General features: G+C 46.8%; 1 protein-coding gene across 2 annotated transcripts in view; it reads right to left on the bottom strand.

Annotated features, from left to right (window-relative positions):
* LOC119457109 (nephrin) overlaps positions 1-23,110 on the bottom strand; it is a 423,265-nt gene that overhangs the window by 195,217 nt on the left and 204,938 nt on the right. The window contains exon 8 of one of the 2 annotated variants that reach the window (XM_049669958.1): positions 904-1,209. The exons of the other annotated variant lie outside the window; for it this stretch is intronic. Coding sequence (XP_049525915.1) covers positions 904-1,209 — 306 coding nt within the window. The remainder of the gene's footprint in view (positions 1-903; positions 1,210-23,110) is intronic. 2 annotated transcript variants of the gene reach the window in all.

Here is a 23,110-nt window from a genome sequence, read left to right as displayed (position 1 = left end):
CATAAATACCCCAGAAAGTGGATGGAAAAACGGCTCCGCGGTAGCTCAAGGGTAAGAGCATCGCACGCGTAATGCGAAAACGTGGGATCGGTCCCCACCTGTGGACAATTGTTTTTCCATCCATTTTCATTTACATTATCATTTCTTTAATTCAATTAGTAAGTACAAGTAATTTTCCCTATGTCCTTGGTGTCATTGTTTGTTGGCTTCTTATGATATGATTAATAATAATCAGGTTCATCGTTTCCCTTGCTTCTCGTCCAGGTGCCCTAAATTATTCTGGAGTCCCCCGCTATGGCGTGCCTAATAATCATATTGTGGTTTTGGCACGTAAAACCACAGAAACTAATTTTCTTTAGTTGATGCGCCACCTCCCAAAGCGTATATATACCGAGGAAAAGGTTTTACAATATGATTCAACATAAATGGGCATATTAAAAGGACAACGTTTATACCTCCTTTTCCTTTTGGACGCAACGATCCTCCTGCGCCCGTAGTAATGTCCCTCCTCTCGCGCCACCTCCCCTAAAGCTAGCTTCAACTTTGATCATATAGTACGTTCTAAAAACAAAGGTGTAATCAAGTTGTAAACACGATCCTATCAGTGGAGTAGCTTTGTGTCACATATACGACCATTTTAGAGCTCATGTACTTTATGTAGTACCAACTCTGCCTCTTCCGGATGGGTTAGTAGAAGTAGAGTAATTCAACTCTACTCCTTGCAAAGGGAGTAACTACAGAGTTGATTTTAGTCTCTTGCAGCTGGTTAGCGCAGGTTCGCCCCTCCTTGTGAAAAAAAGAAGAATAATAGCTGAAAGCCCGTCCCAGAAATTACAAGTGCAGCGATGCCCAACTTTAAAGGTGAGTACAGTTCGCGTTCAGCCCCCGCGAGAAGCACCGTACCTTTCCGGGTGAGGCTGACGGGCGCCGGCAGCGTGCTGACCACGAGCACCGTCGGCTGGGAGCGGCCACGTGAGTTGAACGCGTACACGGCCGCCACGAAGCTGGTGCCGGGAGGCAGGCCGCGCGCCACGAAGACGGGCGCCTCGGCCGAGCTCACGTTGGCGCGCAGCAGCCGCCGAGAGGTGTCGTGCAGCTCGAGCCGGAACAGCTGCTGCAGACCACCGTCGTAGCCCTCCGAACAGGCCAGGGCCACGGAGTCCTCGGTCTGGTTCTGCACCGAGCAGTTCTGCACAGCATCGGGAGGTCCTGCGCAGTAGCAGCATACCTGATACAGCGACCGCACACTTATACATTGGACCTGACCTGGTCACACAAAAGTGGCCAGGACAGGTCCAATGCGTCACGTTAGTATGGCGAGTTCCCGGTACGCAGGACTGTCAACGAATAATTTTGCCGTGCTCTGGACTTGAGCCTGACGGCGGCGACAATAATGAATCGAACGATGCACTTGATCGCCAGGGCACTCTCGCAGCCGGAAGTTTGCTTCATCGCAGATGTTTAAATGCTGATTGGGATAAAATGTATCAATGTCTTGATCACTAAAATTTGGTTTTCTTGTTATCTGTATATACTCGACTTAACATACGAAGGGGACCCAAATGTAACCAGAATTACCGAGGCGGAAGGGAAGTTAGGACTGACGTGCACGACTAGGCGCACGTATGCATACACTACAGTCAGTTGACCTATAGCAGCGTCCTTGTGTGAAGTTTCATCGGCACAGCTTTTCTATTAGGGTCTGAAGGCAAGCTAGCTGGTATGCATCCATGGTGGAAAAACAACGGCGCTAAAAACACGGACAGCATGAAGAACGCAGGACGAACTCTGACTTGTGTGTAAACACAGGACAGCGTTCGTCCTGTGTTCTTCCTTTTGTCCGTGTTATTAGCGCTGTTTATTCCACCATGGTCGCTTTTTTAGCCTCTGCGTCGGTATTGCGATGACTGACGTCAAATGTAACGTGCCCGCATCAAGTTCTGTTTCAGCTTGGGAAGTTTTCTGATGTTAGTCATCTTCATCATTTGGAACTTGCATTGCAAGGTCAAAGAGTTGACCAGCATCTTTACGCAGAAGTGCCCGAGCGTTGTGTGACGCAATTCGAACAAAACGCCCCGTTGTTTGGACTTGGGGCGATTTATTTGTGCACCACGACGACGCTCTTACCCACACAGCACTGAGCGTGCAGCTGACAAAAAAGTCGCAGTTTCGCCCGAAAAAGAAGCATCGATTGCGATTGCGAATTGGTAGACAGCAATACGAAGTAAGGATATCAGTTTTATCGGCCGTATAAACTCGCTAACAGTCCCTTACTAACTAAATTAACAAGCACGGTGTCACGCGCGCACAGGTACACATGAACACATCTCGCTCGATGACCGCGGAAACCCTATAAAAACACTGCAGTAAGGAAGCGACCGAATTGACTTTCGTGCTGCCTCTCGCTTCAATGCAACTAGACGCCGAAAGCACAGCACATACTAAGCACTGGGCGTAGTTTGTCCACATCGCAGATAGCTTTGAAGATGACGTAGAGGCCGGATCTTTAGGCATTAAAAAAGCGCGTTTTAGGCGCCAAAAATAGGCAGACAAAGCAACGTTTCAGGCCTCCAACAATTTTCACATAAATGCAAATAATTTCAAACGAAGACGTGCGCGACCTGTATATACGACAGGAAAACAAGAAATGTTATTGTTTATGATGGCACAAAGGCGCCAACAGTTGAACATAGCCGTGCAATTGTCCCATAAAACTGCTGGACTAATGACGATAATTTGGCGTAATTCAACAAGCACACTGCTCATATTCATGTTCAATGGCCACTGTACTCGAGCGTTGCGCAAAGTGAAACGAGCATGAAAAAGAATACTTAAAAGCTGGGAATACTGATTAAAAAAAGCACTACTTTATGTCTGCCTGACGCAATTTAATTAAGACACAACAAAAACAGACAAATAATAAATGCAAGAGAGACTACAATTTATTAAGAAATTAACATGTTCTTACATCAGGACTGTTAGGTACAACTCTGGCAATTTTCTCATATAGAATGACATTATCGGAATTGTACAGGCAAAATGTCCCTACATTGCCAAATATCCGCCCATGTGAAGTGCACATGTTTGAAGAAATATGTTTGGAGAGCACACAGAACGTAGTCTAAGAATCACTGTGAAGATTGTGGACACAATAGCAAACTACCACCATCTCCAGATTTTTGGATTAAAAATTGTTCCTCTTGTCACTGAGAATGATCTTGTACGCTGAGAAGGAACGCTCGACGGCAGTGAACACCTTAAAAAGTAAATTACAAACAAAACAAAAGCCGCGTGCACATCACATTTTTCTTTTGCTCTTCACTCTTCTTTCCCCTGATGGCTCTCCGCGGTTTCGCTCTCGCCAACCGCGGCGCGTCCCATCACTGCTGCTAGCGGTTGTTTTCCGAGAGTTCGTTGAACTGGATGACTAGGTTGAACACCATAGAGTTCCGAACAGTCAATGTTGCCCGGTAACATGAATTGGTCTCTAACTGCACTCGAAAGCGAAACTTGAGGCTAAATAGTGTTCATATAGGCACCGATATTGGAAATAGACATTTATAGGAATTTATAGGCACTATAAAAACACTATAAAAGCCCTTCTTAACCTCTAATTGATGCTCATATGTCAAAGTAGGGCGATAGGGGCGCAAGGAACAAAAAAGGCATTTGCCTAAAATCCGGTCTCTAAAGTCTCTTAGAGACTGTCTCTTACGTCGAAGATCGCGGCCGCGCTGTAAGCAGCAGCCGCCGCCAAAGTAGAACTACCCCCTCGCCTCTTCCCCGTGCCTCGCGCGTGACAGAAGACGGCGAGCTTCCACCCGGCTTTACCTCGGTCGTCGGCTGACCCTTGCAAGCTTTCACTCGCACAAGCGTACGGCGTTTGTACTTTGTACGGAACATTACGGCGACGACGACGGCAGAAATGCGCTTGGAGTGCCCATATAATTGCTATCGCAATAAAATGAGGTGTCAATGCTACCTTTTTCTCCCTATACTATCTGTATCATAACCCTTGTCATCTACAAAATTAAAACGATGGCCGCCTTAAAGGAAAGCGTTTTTAAAATATGAAGGAGGCAAGGAAAGAAAACACCGGAGGTATTGAGGGGCATCAGTCTGCAGGAGTCGCTGAACCGGTTTGAAAATTCCATGAGTGGTGGGACAAGTATGTTACGCTTCAGGAGCACTACACGGATATTTAGAGTTTAGGAATGTTCAAAAAAATTTTCGACTTTATATATATATATATATATATATATATATATATATATAGAGAGAGAGAGAGAGAGAGAGAGAATCAACTCTCGTTAGTTTCGGGTTCCCCCTCGTATGTTGCCTGGACTGTCTCATTTCACGCAACTGCAGAAGCCCGAGTGTAATCACTGAAATGTTTTATTGTGTGGAGGTGAAAGACAGAGAACCACATGAAATGAGGCATCTTCAGCTCTGTTTTCTACCAACTATACATGTGTAATGTCGAATGTCTACACTGCGCAGGGTATATACGTGAGCAAACAATACAGATATTTTGTTCCAAGTCATTTTCTAAGCGACCGAAGACATAACGTTATTGTTATTTTTATTCGGAAGCTTGCCCTGTGGCATAAAACGCTTTGTGCGTACAATAAGAAGCCAACAAACAACGACACCAAGAACAACATAGGGGAAATTACTTGTACTGACTAGGTGAATTAAACAAAGGGTAAATAAATGAAAATAAAAATATATGGAAAAAGTCACAGGCCTGCGCGGCACACGCAGCACAGTCACAGCGTAAACTGGTTTAGCGGCGCAAGAGTAGCTCCAATTTCGGCACCCCGCACAACAAGGGCTTGTCAGTTTCGCCAACACTTCGCCTCGTTGGCACAACGAGGCGAAGTGTCTTCGTCTCGATTTTGACGAGAACCATCGGAACTGTCCGCCCGGCATAGGTGTCTACGGCGAGCCGTGGCTTGTAATGCTCTCTGCACAGCAGTCTGCTGAGCCCGATGATGCCTGGTTGTAGCCGCGCACGTAGCTCTACGATTCGCTTCTTCAGCAGCGGTTCGTACCTTGAGAGGAGACGCCATAACGTGTACCGAAGATGTACCCAGAATACGTGGCGCACATCTAGCATTGGGATAGCGTTGATTGCGCGCTTCTTCTGAATCGCATCTCGTCGCACGCGGCGGCTGCAGGAACTAGATGGCGACACCATACTGGCGGAGGCTCGGGTCGTCTGCGCCTGCGCGCGTGCCTATAGGGCGCGTATAAAGGGAATTTTTCGTCTTCCTGATAGCAAGCGCTCGCGTGGCTCAGTGGTAAAGTATTCGACTCCCACGCAGCGGGCCTGGCTTCGATCCCGGCGGAAAGCGGGTACTTTTTTTCGCATTTCCAGCGATAGTGGTTACGGGGCCGGGGGCGGCGGCGGCGTCATCGCGACCAGAAACGGCTATTGGAATGAGCCCATAACAGCTTACACTGTAAAACAACTTGCCGCAAGTGGGGAACAATCCACATCATCGCATTACGCGTGCTCTTGCCAATTGAGCTAACGCGGCGCCGTTTTCATGTCCACTTTCTGGGGTATTTATGTTTTACTACTAGAACTAACTATGGGAGTGTTAGCCAGCGCCACAACTCACAAACCTTGGCGGCGGATGCGGAACATCCTTTCAGCCGCAGGCTTCACGAGTGCGTGATCTTTTCGGGTGAAGGCAACTGGTCAATAAACCCACACATGCTACCTGAAGGTATCTATGTTGGCGGATTCGAGACTATCGTTATGTAATGAACGAGAAGAAAGGGAACCGAGGGGCCCAATTTTAACAGCGGAGCTGTTCAAGCCGGGCGTAATGTACGTGTCTGCTGAATCCAAAAAAACTGTCTCCAATCCACGCTGGGGAGGTGGTTAGATAGCGAAGCTGTAAACGACACCCGCAACGATTACCCATTGTGACGTCACTTGAATTAACACACGTGGCTCTACAAAGAGTGAAACCAGAGACAAGTGAAATGTACTTATAACCACACCCTTTATTACTTCACAACTACATTATATTCACGCTGTTCCTCTGGCGTCCTTATTTTCCGTGGTTTACCCATGGTAACCTGGAATGAACTGAATGAGTTGCTAGACAGTGGTGACGTCACTACGTGATTTCTATGCTGTAGGGTACTTTTTCACTCGGAGTGGCTTACGCAACCGTAATCTTTACCGCGAGACACACGTGGGAGAAGGAACGTGCTTCGTATTATTCGCAGACATCATTAGCATACATTATACGGTTCACACTTCACACGAGGCTTTTGTATGACCTCAACCCTTTTCGAAGCAGCTGCAAACCTAATCTTTACCGGAACGCGTCGGAGGGTGTTCCCATTATTCACATGCGCCTTATCATCCATAAAGTGGTTTTGATGCATGTTTCATGGTTTTTCCTGTGAAAACGAGTGCTAAGCTGTATGCTGTGAAACCATAATTCTTTTTCACTCCCTCAGCAATTTGGTCATTATGGACGCCTTTCTTACAGTTTTAGTTTTTATTAGTTATTACAGTTAGAACAAGTGAAGACGTGGGCTCGGTTTGAGCGGTGTATTGAATTTTATGTATAAGTGTCTAATGACCCATTGAGCAAAATGCAGCTCCACTAACGGAAAACCTGGGGAGGTGCGAAGCATGCAGTGATGCACCGCTAATGGGCTCATGCTGCCTTAAGCAATGGCTCAGAACCCCGTAAATGCGGCCTCCCCATTATGACGACAGAAGAGAAGTTCTACGCTGGAATGATGAGCGGCAACGCAGCCAGCTGTGGAAGACGACGACGACGAACGCAGGAGCGCACGGCACGCGCTCGGCGGTTCCCTCGCGTGCTCTGGCGCGCGAGTTCTGACTGCAGTAGTCGTCTGGTTGAGAAATCTAGAACAAAAAATCTCGCCTTCTCAAAACTCAGCATAGGCAAGTGGGCGAAGTACAGCCGTGCATATAAGAAGGAATGGCATAAAGGCCCCTCTTTCAAAGATACATTTTACTTAATTTACGCGCCTATTTGGTTTTAAAAGCGTCTAGTGCTGCGTAGTTTCGGAATGGAGTAAGAAACTCGGCTAGTTTTTTACTCCATTCCGAAATTTTCCAAATTCTATTCTCCACTCGAAGGCAACTACTGCATCAGCAAAGCATAAAGCCATTCAAGATTTAAAATTTTGCTCTTGAGAATGAGCATGTTTTAAGGCAGAGTCAAGGTGGCTATTGCCAGGTGGCAATTAAAACTATAAACTTTAATTCACCTCTTCTGCTATGGATCAGCAGGTCGGTCTGTTTGCTCCCACTCAAAGGCGAATTGCAGTCACAACTGACGCTTCAGAAAATGCTGAGTGGTTTCAAGTTTTCTCCAGAGTCCAGTGTGTATTCAAGTGGCATCATTTCCCAACTCAGCGTCGAGCGGCTTTCGAGTAAAAAATACAAAATTGAGAGAGAAAGAGAGAGCGGGATAAATAACATTTATTTTATGAATCAAGCTTAGGAAAGGGATCTCTATTCCAAAATGCGTTGAGCTCGGGCCGTCTCTTGGGAACTCGATCGTGACCAGCCGAAGCTGATCCTCGAGGTTGGAGCTGGTAATATTTTGCCCGATTCTTTTTTTTAAAATCAAATCAGTTTATTTTCATCTCAAGGATGAGGGCAGGCTCGGGATAAAAGTGACATTAGTCACTTGAGGGGAACCCGAGCCTCCCTGATACATGGAAAGCATTGAGGACAGACGAACAAAAATCCATTCATAGCAAGAAAGGGTTAATATTTTACAACTTGTAATACACATAGATTCATCACGAACTGAAAATATAGATACACAGATTCCTTTACGGTTAAATTACACAGTATAATACATGAAGACAAATTACAATATACGCTGAAAGTTTTATTAGTGATAAATAATATTGCGTTGATTTCATGATAAAAGTGCTTGCCTAATAACACGTGCGCCACATTCTTCAATTTTTATTCTTTTATGAATTGATTTGTTTAATAAAACAGGAACGGTGAAGCGAAGCATTTGTCGGCCGAAGTGTGTTCTGCAGAATGGAATGATCCAGTGTTGTTGGTGATGAGTAGGGTATGGGATAATGTATGGTTCTAGTTGAAAAATATTCAAAAAAGCGCGATTGCTATTGAGCAGGGATTTTTTATAACTTATTGCTAAGTAATACTCGTAAAGCTGATGAATTGGAATAATGTTAAACCGTTTAAATAATTCCCCCATGTGTGCATAATAGTGAACATTAGCAATGTGCCTAATCGCTTTTTCTGTAGTTTGTATAGTCTATTAATGTTCGTTGCTGTTGTACTTCCCCATACCAAAAAACAATAACTGACATGCGATAAAAACAAGCTGTTATAAAGTGTTATCTTAACGGAAACTGGAAGCAAGGAACGCAGTCGTGCGAGTATACCTACACATTTGGAAATATTAGTTATTAACTTACTAATTTGTGGTTCCCATGACATTCTACAATTAAAAAAACACTCCTAAAGTTTTAACCGTCTCTACAATTTCAATCGTCGCACTAGCTAAGCGTAAGGCATCACCTGGAGAAGTAATGTGCATCCGCGAGTGAAAAATTACAGCTTTTATTTTTGATGCATTAATCACTAATGAATTTTGCTCACTCCATGCATTTAGGCTCTCTAATGTAGTGTTGATAAGTGTAGTCAATGCACCCATATCGTTACCAGTGAAGAAAATGCTAGTGTCATCGGCATAGATTATATATTTAGGTTTATCACTAATTTTTACAATATCGTTGATGTACAGGTTAAAAAGCAGCGGCCCTAAAATGCTACCCTGTGGTACCCCCGTGGTTATCGGCTGAAGAGAAGAGAAGTAATTGTTAATTTTTACACATTGCGATCGGCACTTGAGGTATGATTTCAAGAGTGAAAGTGGGATGCCACGAATACCATACATTTCTAGTTTTTCAATTAAAGTGTAATGACAGAGACGATCAAAGGCCTTGGAAAAATCTACAAAAATTCCAATGCAGAGTTTCTTATCTTCAAAAGATTTTAGAATTATTTCTTTTTGGGCTAGTAAAGCAGTCTCAGTCGACCTGCCTTTCGTGAAACCATACTGTGATTTTGTTATTATGTGAAATTTGGTGCAAAAATTTATGACTCTTTTAAAAATAATTTTTTTCAAAGCCTTTTGAAAATATCGGTAATATAGAAATGGGTCGGTAGTTCGTAAGGTCATTTCTGTCTTCTTTTTTATATAGCACAGTGACAACAGACGTTTGCATTTGTCTTGGAAAACAGCCTGTCGATAAAGACAGGTTATAAATGTGAGTGAGCACAGGAGCTATAATATGGATTACATGCTTGATCGGAGATATCTGAAAGCCGTCTATGTCACGCGCGTTGCTGTTCTTTAGCGCAGAGAACGTTAAGGCTATTTCTTGATCGTCGGTTGGTTCTAAAAGGATGCTGTTCGTTTCTGTCGTCTCTGCACGAGTTAGCGTCGGCTGTAATTTTTACGTTGGCTTTACAACGTTTATGAGAAAGTGGTTAAATTTTTCGGCAAGCTCTAGATCTTTAACAATCTGGCCATCTATTTCCGTAATTCCTGAGCAAATAGGTGTCCTGTGAAGTAACGTATTAAGCTTCCTCCAGATGTCTGCACTCTCATCGCAGCAGTCTGGATTAAATTGTTGACTTAAATAATCTCTTTTTTATTTCCTAATAAACGCATTTACTTTGTTGCGGAATTCTTTAGATGTTTTTAGGTCTGACAGGTCTCTAGTTTTTAAAAACCTTCTAAAAAGTTTCGTTTTCTTTTTGATCATTTTTAAACATTCATTATTTATCCATGGTTTTCGATTTTTACGGCATTTTTTTACAACCTTTTCTTTAAAATGCTTAAGATAAATTTGTTTAAGGATAGCTATGAATGTCTCGTAGGCTGAATCTGCAGTTAATGAAAGGTAGACTGTACTCCAATCTGTTTGGGAAAGACTTGTGCTAAAAACAGCTAAGGTAAGAGGCGTGATATCTCGATATCCAGAAAGCACTCCACAATTCGCGTCGCGCATACAATCAGATTACAAAAAGCTTTCGTGACAAAAGCCAACAGATAGAACTTAGATATAACATTCGAGAAACTTGTGATACATACAGGCGCGTCGTGCGACGAGGGATAACCAGGCCTCGGAAACTCCGCTGGTTTTTTTGCCCACGCGAATTGCAGCGCCATCCATGAGATGGATGCGAAACCAAAATCGCTTTTCCTTTTTTTTTCTTGTCAACCCTCTCTCAACTTTGTCGTTTCTCTCTCGCCTTCATCCATCGGCGGCGCGGATGGTGCGGCCCGCGCTCGTCGTCGGCCGAGCTGATAACGGCCAAAACGGCTGCAATTTTTTTTCTGGCATTATGCGGTCAGTTTTGCGGTTTCGATCGCCTTCCGCGCTAGCAGTGTGGTCCGTGTGGTAGTAAAGCCCCTATATATAAAAAGTAGCGCCATCCACTTCCCTCCTCCTCCGTTCCACTATCGCGCTCGGCGCGACCAGCGCGATCGAGGCGCGATATCGACAGTGGTGCCGCCTGCGTCGGGCCTGCCGTGGCAGACGACAGCTAACGCGCTACCAGAGAAAATCCGAGGAAAACTTCGATCGCGCCCTGCGGAGACGTTTTTGAGGCGCGATTTTGCTTCGTCAGTCAGTAGAGAGTTTTAGATTAGGGGGACGCAAGCGTAGGGGCCCGCTAGCGTTTGGGGCCGCGGTACTGCGCACGCGCAGACCGGTCTGCGCGTGCGCAGTACTGCGGCCCCAACCGCTAGCGGGCCCCTACGCTTGCGTCCCCCTAATCTAAAACTCTCTAATAACTGGTCTTAATAATGCCGTTTTGGAAGTAGCAACGCGACGATGCGAGACGGCGCAAATATCAGTGTGCAGCAAGCGTTTGCGCACGCCGGATGGTAAACAAAAAAAGCCTTTTGCCCTCGCCTTGTCGGTTGCGGCAACTTAAGGCGCAGCAGCATGCCATCACAACGAAGTTCTTGTCCCTAACACGTTTGATCCGTTTGCATAGAGTTTCTAAATAAAGAACCTAGAGGGAAAAGTGGCGCTAGTGTCTACGGGGGTTCTCCTGAACGTCGCCTCAACCTACATGGGAATGATGGGAAGTACAGGCTTCGGATTGACTTCTGTCTTGAAACTGGTGGCGTTTGCATGCGGCGCAGTAAACGAAGCTGTATTAAAACATTTTCGTGCAAAAATTAATTTTATTTATGTTGTGATTTATACAATGCATAATACATTGAATGAAGTTTGTATGACTTTGAGATTGAAGCATGGTTTACCACCAGGGTATGCATCGTTCTGCCTGATTTAGCGCCATTGAATAACTATTTATTTACTTTCACAACAGCAATAACAACCATGCATGTGCTTATATAAAAAATACTCATCAAATATTTGTGGGAATAAAAATTTTGTATTATGAGAAAAGTGTTGCGCCTTTGAGAGACGCCTGCTCGCTGCGACGCTGCGAGCAGGCGTCGCAGCGAGCAGGCTACGACGCCTGCTCGCTGCGAACGCGGGGAAAGTGAACTTTTCTCGCAGACGCACTTGCGAACTCTCTCGCTCTTTCGAAAGGCTGCATCGGCTGTCACGATTGATGAACGTCTTCTGCCTTCTGCTGCAGTGCTACCATCTGCTGCAGTGCTATCTTGGACGCTTGTGGCCTCTTACGAGCATGCTTCACTGTATTTTATGTTGACGTACCGCTTCTTCTGAAGTGCGCGCCAGCAACTGTTATGTCGTGGCTTTGCGCTTACCCGTTTTGCGACAGCAGACAAAAGCCAGGAAGCAGCAACCTTTCCTACCACAAGTAAGTTTGTGTTCTACGGATTGTAGCAACTGCGCTTGGAGCAAAACTAGCGAAACCAAAACTGACAAAAAAATACCTGTAGACTAGTTCGCCAGTCAACAGAATACCAATCCGTAGCCTGTACTTCCCATCATTCCCATGATAGTTGAACGATCGCAGCGCCACATTGCCCTCTAGTTATAGTAATATGAAACTCTATGGTTTGTGCGTACAGCACTTTCGTCGCACAGGCCCGAGAATGGCAGTCGGAGCGCGCTGGAAAGAAAAAAATATACAAAAGCGCGACGCGAACTTCCACGTGACACGAATTGGCCAATGGGGGAGCGGAGGAGGCTGGGGCGACAGTAGGCGGCTAAGAGAGGGCGAGGAGGAAGCGCCGGGGTGAGCGCGGTGGCGGCAAGATCTAAGAATGGCGCTACTTTAATAAATATAGGGGCTTTATGTGGTAGCCTACCGTTGCACGTTTGTCGGCTTTTCTCCGCAATGTCTCGCAGCTGTCGCTGTTCGTGTGTGGTTCAATGGTGTGCGAACACATCAAGACGAAGTGAGCCATGCGACGTGAAATTCTACCGCTTCCCTAAAGACAACAGGTCAGCACTGTGCAGTTTACTTGCCGGTTTTTATTTGTGATAGTAATTGTGCGCAGTCGTACAGAGGTCAACACTCATCTCTAGAACGACGGAACGTCGTGCTCGAGACTGCACGAGCGACATCTGCAGTTTGAAATAGGACAAATCTGAGCATGCGCGACGCCAATGATGCGCCGGCCTTGCATTTTTATCCTTGTTTATCGCCGCGGCTGCAACAACTCATTTGGCCGCGAAAGCGCTGTCAACGGTGCAGCGCAAGAACAAAAACAAACAAACAAGCAAGAGCAAACAAACAAACAAAAACGCAGCGAATTGTTCTCGGCGCCCAGTGCAAGCTATGCTTTAAGCTTATTCTTATTGACAATGTTATTATTGACAATGTTCGCTCACGAAACGCACAAGGAAATGCCTCCGCTTACTACTCTTGTATGTTGTGCTTACACTTGACAGCGTTATTGAGGTACCTACATGTGTTGATTTCAATAAATCTCATAAGTTCAGGATGTCTAGGCATCATTTTTCTGTATGTGCGATCAAAGCCTACAATTATTAGCAATTAACGTTGGTGGGTTGACGGCCAATGAACGATGAAAGTAGGTTTGTAAAATTCACTCCTAACAGACGGCAATAAACGCAATGAGTTATGCAAAATCCATGGCACGATGCGCGAGATATATGTGCGACGCAATGGCGGTATGACGTTACCGCGAGCTGAGAATAAGCCTGCAGTATAAGGGCGCCGAGCAGGGCGATTCCTCGCGTTTTTCTATTTTGGCGGCGCTACACCGTTGACAGCGCTTCTGCCGGCCAAAGCAGTTGTTGCAGCCGCCGCGATAAACAAGGAGAGAAAATGCGAGGCAGGCGCGTCATTGGCACCGCGCATTCTCAGATGTGGCCTATTTCAAACTGTAGATGTCGCTCATGCAGTCCTGAGCGCGACGCTCCGTTGTTCTAGACATGAGTGTTGACCTCTGTACATGGCTGTCCGGTGGTGAGGCAGCCAGCTGATTTGAAAACGCCACAACGATGCAGTAAATCGTTATGTCAACAAGCAGCGAACATAAAGCTCCTTATAAATATGGTCCCACCTGTGCGTATCGCAAGGAACAGGTGTGTAGGTGTGCGCTTTGCACATTTCTAGCTAATTGGTCGCCATCGTTTAAAAATGCGTTTCTGAGAATTAAGGTTGACATATCACAACTGGTACTCTGCCGCGACGCGAAACGAGCTAAGTTTTGTATGTTCCAACTGCGATGTTATAATTTATGATCTTCACTGTTCTTCAGGATGGAAGCATTTTTAACCTATGCTGGAAGGATGGACCTAATGGGTTTGCCCAGAGACAAGGTCAACAACCGCAAAATATGCTAGCCGCACTTCACGGAGGTGGATTTTATGGACCGAGCGAGAAGCAGGCCGTGAAAAGGTATTCTGCGCATTGGTCATTAGAGCAATTACAATAAATGTTTTTTTTTACGTGTGCGTACGTGAAACACCATCCGCGTTTTGTTGCATTCTATAGTGTGTTGCACTGTCTGCTCCAATTCTGGTTTTCGCAAACGAACATAAAATGAGTCCAAAGAACTGTTGTGTTGTAAGTGGAATTATTTTTTGAATACAATTTGGGCACATGCTTGTTTGATTGTAATAATGAACGCGACTGCGTGCATGAAAACGCAAAAGGAATCCACTGCGCACAAGCACGCAGCACGAATGCACGAATGGCACAGCTGGACAGGAGAGGAGCGCGCGCTCCGGTCCGGCGGTGCGTCTGATAACGCCCGCGACAAAAAAAAAAAAGAAAAAGAAAAAGAAAAAAAAAAGAAAAAGAAGAAGAAGCAGAAGAAGAAGAGAAAAAGAAAAAAAAAACGGTGCCGCGGACAGCTAAAGAAAGAAAGAAAGAAAAAAAAGAGCACTGCGCGAGGCATGGGAGAGGGATAGGAAAGTCAAGAGGGAAAGGAGAAAGGAGAACGTTATCATAAAAAAAGGCAGAAAAAAAGTGCTATAGCGAAAAGAGGGGGGGGGGGGGTAAAAAATCGCGCCGCTTTTCTTTTTTTATTGCTTTTTTTCGCCACCGTAGTACTGTCATGCTTTTTTTCACCACAGTAGTACTGTCATCCATCCGCTAGGGCCTAACTGAAGTGCGCCTAGGCGCTAGCGTCGACTGAGCGTCTGCTATAGGACAACCAATGAATATGAGTATAGGAAGATTCACCCCTCTGGGATAACGTTTAACATTTGTTAGCCAATGAAACGCAGTGACTGAAGAAAGATAAAGAAGTGAACAGACGACACGCGGTACTCAGGCACCATCTCGTAGCGATCATCGGCACTACGCTTCCATCCTTCGCTGTTGTGCTCGTTCGCTCGGTTACGCCGCCGCCGCTCGCCGCAGGAAGAGCTGCGCTCTAAAGAAAATAGAGACAGGGCTAGTGGCATAAACGTCAGGCGGTCCCTTAGCTACGGCAGGGAAGCAGTGGCTACTGCAGATTAGTCTAGGTAAGGGGAGATATGGTCTACGTTGCCAGAGAAGATCGCCTCCTGGAAGCATGGCAACACGGCTTTTCCATATCTTCCATCTATTTTAATGATGAGCCAATCCGAAAAATTCTTATGGCAAAATGTTCCCTAGACGGTGCTCACAAATCCCAATGTATAGTATAGCTAAAATTTGGAAGGGGGCCTGGTGAGGGGCCCTTCAAAGCACTCAAGCACGTATCACATCTGCTTTTTATACGGTGTACAATAGTCTTCCCTATCGAATTTTCACATTATACACGTACAGCGGTGAGCACTGTTAGGGTGAACACGCGAGCGCGTGGCCGACGGCACTGTGAGCGCCCCGTTACGGTCATCACTGGAAACATTGCGCATGCGCATCACGCCTTCCGCGAAATAATTGTTCCACCGCGCGCATGACGTCATGAATGCACTTGTTCGTCGTCTGCTAGCCGCATTTTTGTTTTCTAAGCCCATGCATCCTGCATTTTAAGATTTCTTTAAACATCTGTGCTTGAACAGAACAAGACAAAAAAACTTGTATATCTATGGGGGCGTGTCTATTCGTTCCCTTCAAAGTTGTTGTGCATGCAACGCCGTATATAAAACAACCAAACATCTTTCGCAGCCGTTCATTCTGTCGCCAGATCGTATTATGGCTAGGGTTCCCGATGATGAACGGCGCTCAATTGTCGATCTTTCCCTGAAAGGTTATTCCCAGCGGTATATTGGCGCTTTAGTTAATAGGCCCCTGAAGACTGTGAACAGGATAATTCAAGCCTACAAGTATGAAGGTCGCATTCAGGATGCACCCCGCGCGCCCCGCCCTAAAGCTACCACAGACGATGAAGACGCCCTCATAGTTGCAGCTGCTGTTCGTAACCCTTTCTTGCCAGCCCCAGCAATACGCGAGGACTTGGATTTGGACGTTTCGGACACCACTGTTCGACGTCGCCTGCGTACTGCGGGCCTTCGCAGTCGCGTCGCAGCGCAGAAGCCACTACTAACGGCGGCAAACAAGGACGCACGACGGCAGTTCGCTGAGCTGCACGAAGCATGGACATCAGAAGAGTGGGGTCGCGTCATCTTTTCGGATGAGTCGACGTTTTCGACGCGACAAGACCAAAGATTGCGTGTTTGGAGACTACCAGGCACACGGTGAGGCAAACTTCCTGCTTTGAAAAGCAATTGTTTTAGTTAACGTCACAATGCCACGCAGGAACGACCCGGACAACGTGCAAGGTGTTTCTGCCAGTGGGAGATCGAGTGTGAACGTGTGGGGTGCTGTTTCAAGAGATGGTTTAGGGCCCCTGCAACGTATACGTGGACACTTATCGTCGGAACAATACTGCAACATTTTGAACAATGTGCTGTTGCCATATGCGAGCAGTTTATTCCCAGACGGTGATTACCTGTTCCAACAGGACCGGTCACCGATACACACGGCGCGGGCTGTCAAGGAGTTCCAGGCGGAGCAGCACATGCAGCTACTGGAATGGCCTCCGAAAGGAGCGGACCTGAATGTGATAGAAAACGTGTGGGGCCGTCTGAAAGCTTCTTTGGCAAGGAAGCCCCTTTATTCCGCGACTTCGGACCAGTTGTGGGCGCAAGTCAGCAACGAGTGGGAAAGGCTGAAAGCCGATCGGGAATATGTTCGATCACTTTACGACTCGTTACCGTCCAGAATAGCTGCAGTCGTTGCTGTAAGTGGTCACATGACTCGCTATTAGATTTGCTCATGTTTTTATATTTGTTCTCATGGTCTTGTTTAACTTGAATTGCAAAAGTGCAATTTTCTTGAATAAAAAGTTTAATAATTATTCCTCTTACACTCACTTTTTTCCTTCACGCGCCAATCTTCAATCCAGATGGACCTTTAAATGCAGAAGGTATCAGCTCAGCGAACAAAAAATGCGGCTAGCAGACGACGAACAAGCGTATCGATGACGTGATGCGCGCGGTGGAAAGAGTGTTTCGCAAAGCACATGCTGCGCATGTGCAATGTTTCCAACGATGGCTGTTACGCGGCGCTGATAGTGCCGTCGGCCACGCGCTCGCGTGTTCACCCTAACAGTGCTCACCGCTGTACCATTACGTTGTGTCCAACGCCGGCGTGCTTTTTATTGCGCTTTTTATTGCGATAACAATTTTATGGACGCTCCAGGCACATTTCCGCCACCGTCGCCGTGTAAAGTCGGAGCGCGATAACATCGCGGCCGCGCGCCGTATTATGTGGGTGCGAGTGAAAGCGTGCGAGTGCGAGCCGAGACGGAGGGTGGCTCGATCTCTCGCGCGTAAGGAAGGAAGGCAGAGAGGAAGTAGGGATGGTCGATTAATTATTTTATTCGATTAACGATTAATCGTTCATCGTTTTACCCTTTAATTGATTAATCGCTTTCGATGCAGGGTTTTTCATCGATTAATCGATTAATCAAAAATTTTACCGGGCACTTTCAAAAAGGCTGAAACGTAGTTATCTTTTTTTTTTGTAGGGCCCTATTTTAATATTTGAGAGGTGGCCGGAACCAAGTTTGAAACACAAGTGTATAAACGTTTGATAAAGGTAATCTTTACCTTGTGAAAGACAACTATGGTTGGCACTATTGGTTTTTGACGAGATAAACAATATATGTTATAAAATGGCACTTAGTCCAGAATGAAAAAAAAAAATTGTCAGTCCTACCACTCCGTGAAGATGCATGGATAACCAGTGAAGCTGAAACGTGCGGCCTCGGTATTTATCACTGGGTTAATCCCTAGGGTTCATTAAAGTATTTCTCAATTATGAGGTTACACACACGTTCGGCTGCGACAGAGAGAACGTCACTGACGGTATGCCCGCAGTTCGCCGCTGTCGCTTGCGTTCGATGTCTCGAGTTTGCTCCGCGACGTGGGCGACGTCCCACTGGAAGCGGCAGCTACAGGCTCACGGCACCGTTTCCCGGGTTCCCTGCGGCTACGATCCGCAGGATAGCGGAGTTGACCGGGCGATCCAGGCGCCTCGGTCACGCCACCACCCACCATCCGAAGAACCGCAAGCGGCAGTGACGGGCGGCATTCGCCCGTCACTGCCGCTTGCGGTTCTTCGAAATCAAATTGCTTCAAAAATTTAATCTGTCCGTCGCGTAAGACTCATACCCCCTTAAGCAATGGCTCATAGCGCCGTAAACGCGGCCTCCCCGTTACGACGACAGAAGAGAAGTGAAATTCTACGCTGGAATGATTAGCGGCTACGCAGCCAGCTATGGAAGCAGACGGCGACGACGAACGCGGGAGCAGTGGCACGAGTGCATGCCGAGCACGAGCACGAGCGCAACCCGAGGGGCGCCAACGAGCCAGCTGCGGAAGAAGACAACGACGCTCGAGCGAATGTTGATGATAGTTTGGTGTACACAGGCGATTTCGCCTAGCCATATACGATTTCGCTTATAGTGGGATACAACATTAAAAACAGCAGTTGGCAAAAAAGGCAGACGGACCGCGCGGGGTTGTGTTACTCCGCCAGCCAATCACAGAAGCAAACAAAATCGTCGTCGTGCGACGTTTTCAAAATGGTGTCATACGTGATACGACTGTAATTGTTGTACTTGTACTTTCTACTATAATAGTTGAGTGAAAACGTATAAAGTTACGCGTTTATAATTTTATTTTTGTGGTTACAGGCTTACTTAGCTAACAGGGAAACCTTGAAGTACGAACTATTTGCAGCCTTGCGGAGGAACAGTGGCTGGCGGGGCTTCACTGCAGACTTAAGTTGTATCCGACTATAGACGTTTTCACGAGGGCGCTTCCGACCGTCTGGCGTGGAGAGTATGTGTTGCCTGTTCGGTCTGGACTGTGAGCTTGCCTCGCGCTTGCATTGCGGAGTGGCAGCTTTCCTTCGATGTTTCCGTTTATTTTTGTCACGAATGACTTACGCTCCTAAATAATGGCATATATACTCATCAAAAGGCTACAGGCCAACACTGTGTAGTTTATGGGTGCACAAACAACCAGCGGAAAATAACGATTTTGGGCACTAAGTGTGTCCACAACACAGCACTCCGCGAGACCACTGCCGATGTGGTATGTTCACGCTTCGCCGTTCAGTTGAGCTGTTCATTTGCGTCGGAAGCGTATGGAGTAACCACCGCATATCTACCAACCACTGACACGCGTCGTCGAGCCGCCGGCGCCTGGTTCTAAGCATTGCCCGACAGCTACGTACGCGCCTGCTTTGGCTAAATGAGGCAACACTCAACCGCGAAACGTGACGGTGATCAGATTCAACCGACGATACGGTCACATGTGCCCAGCAATAACAATGAAATATACCGCTGATTAGCACGCCAGGGATTAGCACGCCAGGGCACTCTGGACTCGGAAAGACAGTCGACAGTCGCTCTACCCAAGCCGCACAGACACTGCTCGTGGGCCGCCATTCCAGTTCGATTTCAAGATTCTCGTGCCACTCCTGTCGAACTCTCGAAAACGATTAATCGAACAGGCCTAATCGATTAAGTCAATTAAATGAAAGGTGGACATCGATGAAGATTAATCGCTTTGCGGGATACTTTTAATCGATTAATCGTTCATCGATATTACCAACCCTAACCCGCCGTGGTTGCTCAGTGGCTATGGGGTTGGGCTGCTGAGCACGAGGTCGCGGGATCGAATCCCGGCTACGGCGGCCGCATTTCGATGGGGGCGAAATGCGAAAACACCCGTGTACTTAGATTTAGGTGCACGTTAAAGAACCCCAGGTGGTCCAAATTTCCGGAGTTTCCCACTAAGGCGTGCCTCATAATCAGATCGTGGTTTTGGCACGTAAAACCCCATAATTTAATTTTTAATTTGATACTATACCAGCCCTAGGAGGAAGCGCGCTGTCTTCCATCGCGCGCAAGGCAGCAGAGGGGAAGGAGGAGGGGGCGTTCTCCTTTGGCGGCCGCTGCGTATGGCACGGCTAGAGTTACACTCTAGCCGTGCCATACGCAGCGGCCGCGCGGGTCTTGAAAGCCATTTGCGGCGTATGCGGTGGGTACAGAGTCCAGGCGCGCTGAGGACTGGTGGCTTCGATGTGTGTTCGTCCGCTGTGTTCTCGTCGCTTAGTTCGCGCTAGAGTTTACTATACAATGGACCGTATTCTAGTACATTCTAGTTTGCGCTGAAGCGATAGGCAGCACAAAGAGCAATTGGCTCGCTGCTGCTGGCGCTCTTCCTCACGCCTGTGTTTTGGCAGCGAGTGTCCGCGGTCACCGAGTGAGATGTGTTCGTGTTTGCCTGTGCGCTCGTGACACCATGCTTGTTAATTAAGTGCGTGCAGAAATGTTTACACGTCTATACGGCTGATAAAACTACTATCCTTACCTACTTCGTATAACTGTCTAATAATGTGCTATTGCAATCAATGTCGCACCGCTCGGGCGAAAATGCGGCATTTTTTTTTTTGGTGGGGGGGGGGGGGGAGAGGGGGCTAATTGACTTTACCGTCTGTGCTGCCCAAAATAAGTTGGGCGGCTTTCATGGATTTAAGGCACGTTCACACCGAAGGCGAAGCGGGCAAGCGGACAGGCGTACGGCCAAGCGGCCGCGGATTTTTCCGCGGGGAAAAGTTGGCCGCTTTGGCCGCAGCCAATCAGAGTCTGAGACCGCGAAAGCGCTGGTGAACGTATGTAAATATCCGGCCGAGAGAATGCAAATGGCGTCTACGATGTCCGAGCCGGCAGTGTTATCTGTGGGACTGCTGCTGGACACATTCAAGTATTACCCGGTACTGTACGAGAAATGTAACCCAAGGTTACCGACTTAAGAAAGAACTATGGCGGCGGAACGTCCGTGAAATTGCGAGATGCTCCGCCTCCCCGGCGGCGCGGGCAGCCAGATAACCTGGCCGGTCTGAACAGCCGCGCGCGCTCTCGCCGCTTTGAAAATCCGCTTGGCCGCTTCGCTTCGCTTTCGGTGTGAACGTAGCTTTAGAGTAGGGTATCCGAAATATCAAGCAAGCTCTGTGGCTGCAAAGTTACCGGATCAGTGACACTGCACATCGCTTTCTACGCGCGCAACACCATGGCTGCCGCAAAGTTAAGTACTATGCGCGCGTCCCTCTTTCTTTCCAGCTTCGACAGAACTGGGCTGTGTTTAAAAAAGCTAACGCGGCTTAAAGCGAACACCTCATAACGGCGGGTCAGCCACCGCATGCAAATATTCACAATGTGATCTGGTAGACCCTATGTGCACTTGTCCGCTTCTTGTCTCCTTCGAAACCGATGCAAGTGACGAGCTGTGCCTGCTTCATGACGGGGTCCGTATATTTAGCTGCAGGGAAAACACGTTCGCTGTGATTCTCCTCCTTCTTTCTGTATATAATCCGCAATGTAAGCAGAGAAAGTGCTAGACAAGGACAGCTCGTCCTTCTGCATTGAATCTGTTCAAGAAAGTCAAGTGCTATATCTGAACAGATGCGGTTGCGCGATTTTACGACTCCTCCGAGATAGTTCGATGGCGGTTTTCATTCCTTGTCAATTTGCCGTTTCTGTCCTGCTATAAGCATGCGCATTTCGTGTGTCCATCTGGGTGAAGTCCTCTTAGCGGGGCCCCGTACCACTTTCTTGTCGTGCAACATTGGCCATAAGAAGAACCAAAATGTACCTATGTATGTGAGCGATTTACATACGTTTCAATGTAACCTCAATGCGGAATGAAGTATTAGTGAAAAACATATTGGGAGCGCCATAATCTAGCGATGCCTTTTTCTCGATTCTATGCCACTCTTATCAGCCACCATTCACGGTCGGCTGATTTCACTGATAACGCGGGCGAAGCGTCCTTCTAACAGACGAAGCACGAAAAGGAATGGCATCTGGAAAACGTCGCTACAACATCGCGGCCCAGATTGGTGCGACCTTGCAGAATCACAATCCAGCTTCGAGCGAAACTATTTCTTTCGAGCAGCTGCATTAAGAATTTCTGTTGCCTCTAATAACTACGCACTTTAAAACGTCGCCGCCATATCACGCTTTCGAGCATTTACTTGGAATTTTCAGCCAAGGCAGCAATTTTCGAAAACGTTTTTAACTTTCCATCGCCATAAGCCATACAAAAACTCATTCATCATCATCATCATCACCACCACCACCTGATGTCGACCTCCTTCCCCTAAAATTTACTAAATTTTATCTCGGTGGCTTTATAGTTTTCTCAGGACAGGACGATAAATTCTGCGCAGTAATTGAATCAGACGCTTTGAACTAATTAGCCTACACATCAGTGACATCACCCCTAACTTGCACCGCATATGTACGAAATAAAAAAAAAATTGGAGGACGCTTAAGCTTCGCCATTAAGAGTAGAACGCGATAGCGTTATCGGGATACGTTCGCATTGCATCGTTCGCATATGGCAAGTAGGCTTCATTCACTGCAACACTGAACGTGGGAAAGCCAGCTGACAAAGACCAAGCTTACACCGATCCCCTTAAACTTGGCTTCACTTTTAAACAGAAATGCATTGCTGGAAAGACGTATTTCGAGGGGAAATATAAGTGGTCTTATGTTAAAATGTGAAGGCCCTAGCACTTTTTTTGTATTATTACTTTATTAATTCTTTGCTATTGCTCCGACGCGCGCGCGTGTCCAAAAGGAATTAGCAGGCGAAGTCCCAATTTGACCTGCCTAGGATGCGAGCGCCATCTGGATATCATTTTCGAAAGTACGCGAACGCGCGGCTGTAGGTCGGGTAGAAATGATGGAAAAGGGGTTTGAGTTTCCTCGTAGCAGAATTAGGTTTTCTCGTACATTAAAACTACAATCCGACGCCGATTGGTAAGCAATCCGACGGCGAATCCGACGCCGAATGGTAAAGTCGTACTTTGCCATTTCTCTGACGGATTTCACTGTGAGAAATTCAATTTTTGTTCAACAAAACCTTGCACCACGTGGAGGGCCTGCGCGGTGGGAGTGGTTGGAGATGATTCTCTCTGTCACCTGCTAACATCGCACGCCGACGTCGGTTGCCGACGCCGGATTTTCTGCGACACGGGGCCTTTAACGCCATCGCATGAAAATAAAGAGAAATCATTTACTTAGTAATTATTTGTAAAGTTCACAATTAGGGCAAGAACATTAAAGTTTTACCACCCTTTACACTTAACATGCACTCCATTTTCACCGAATGTAAA

Source organism: Dermacentor silvarum, chromosome 6 (genome assembly GCF_013339745.2).
Source record: "Dermacentor silvarum isolate Dsil-2018 chromosome 6, BIME_Dsil_1.4, whole genome shotgun sequence".
Lineage (NCBI taxonomy): Eukaryota > Metazoa > Arthropoda > Arachnida > Ixodida > Ixodidae > Dermacentor > Dermacentor silvarum.
Note: the sequence above shows the minus strand (reverse complement) of the source record. Positions and strands in the feature narration are given on the sequence as shown.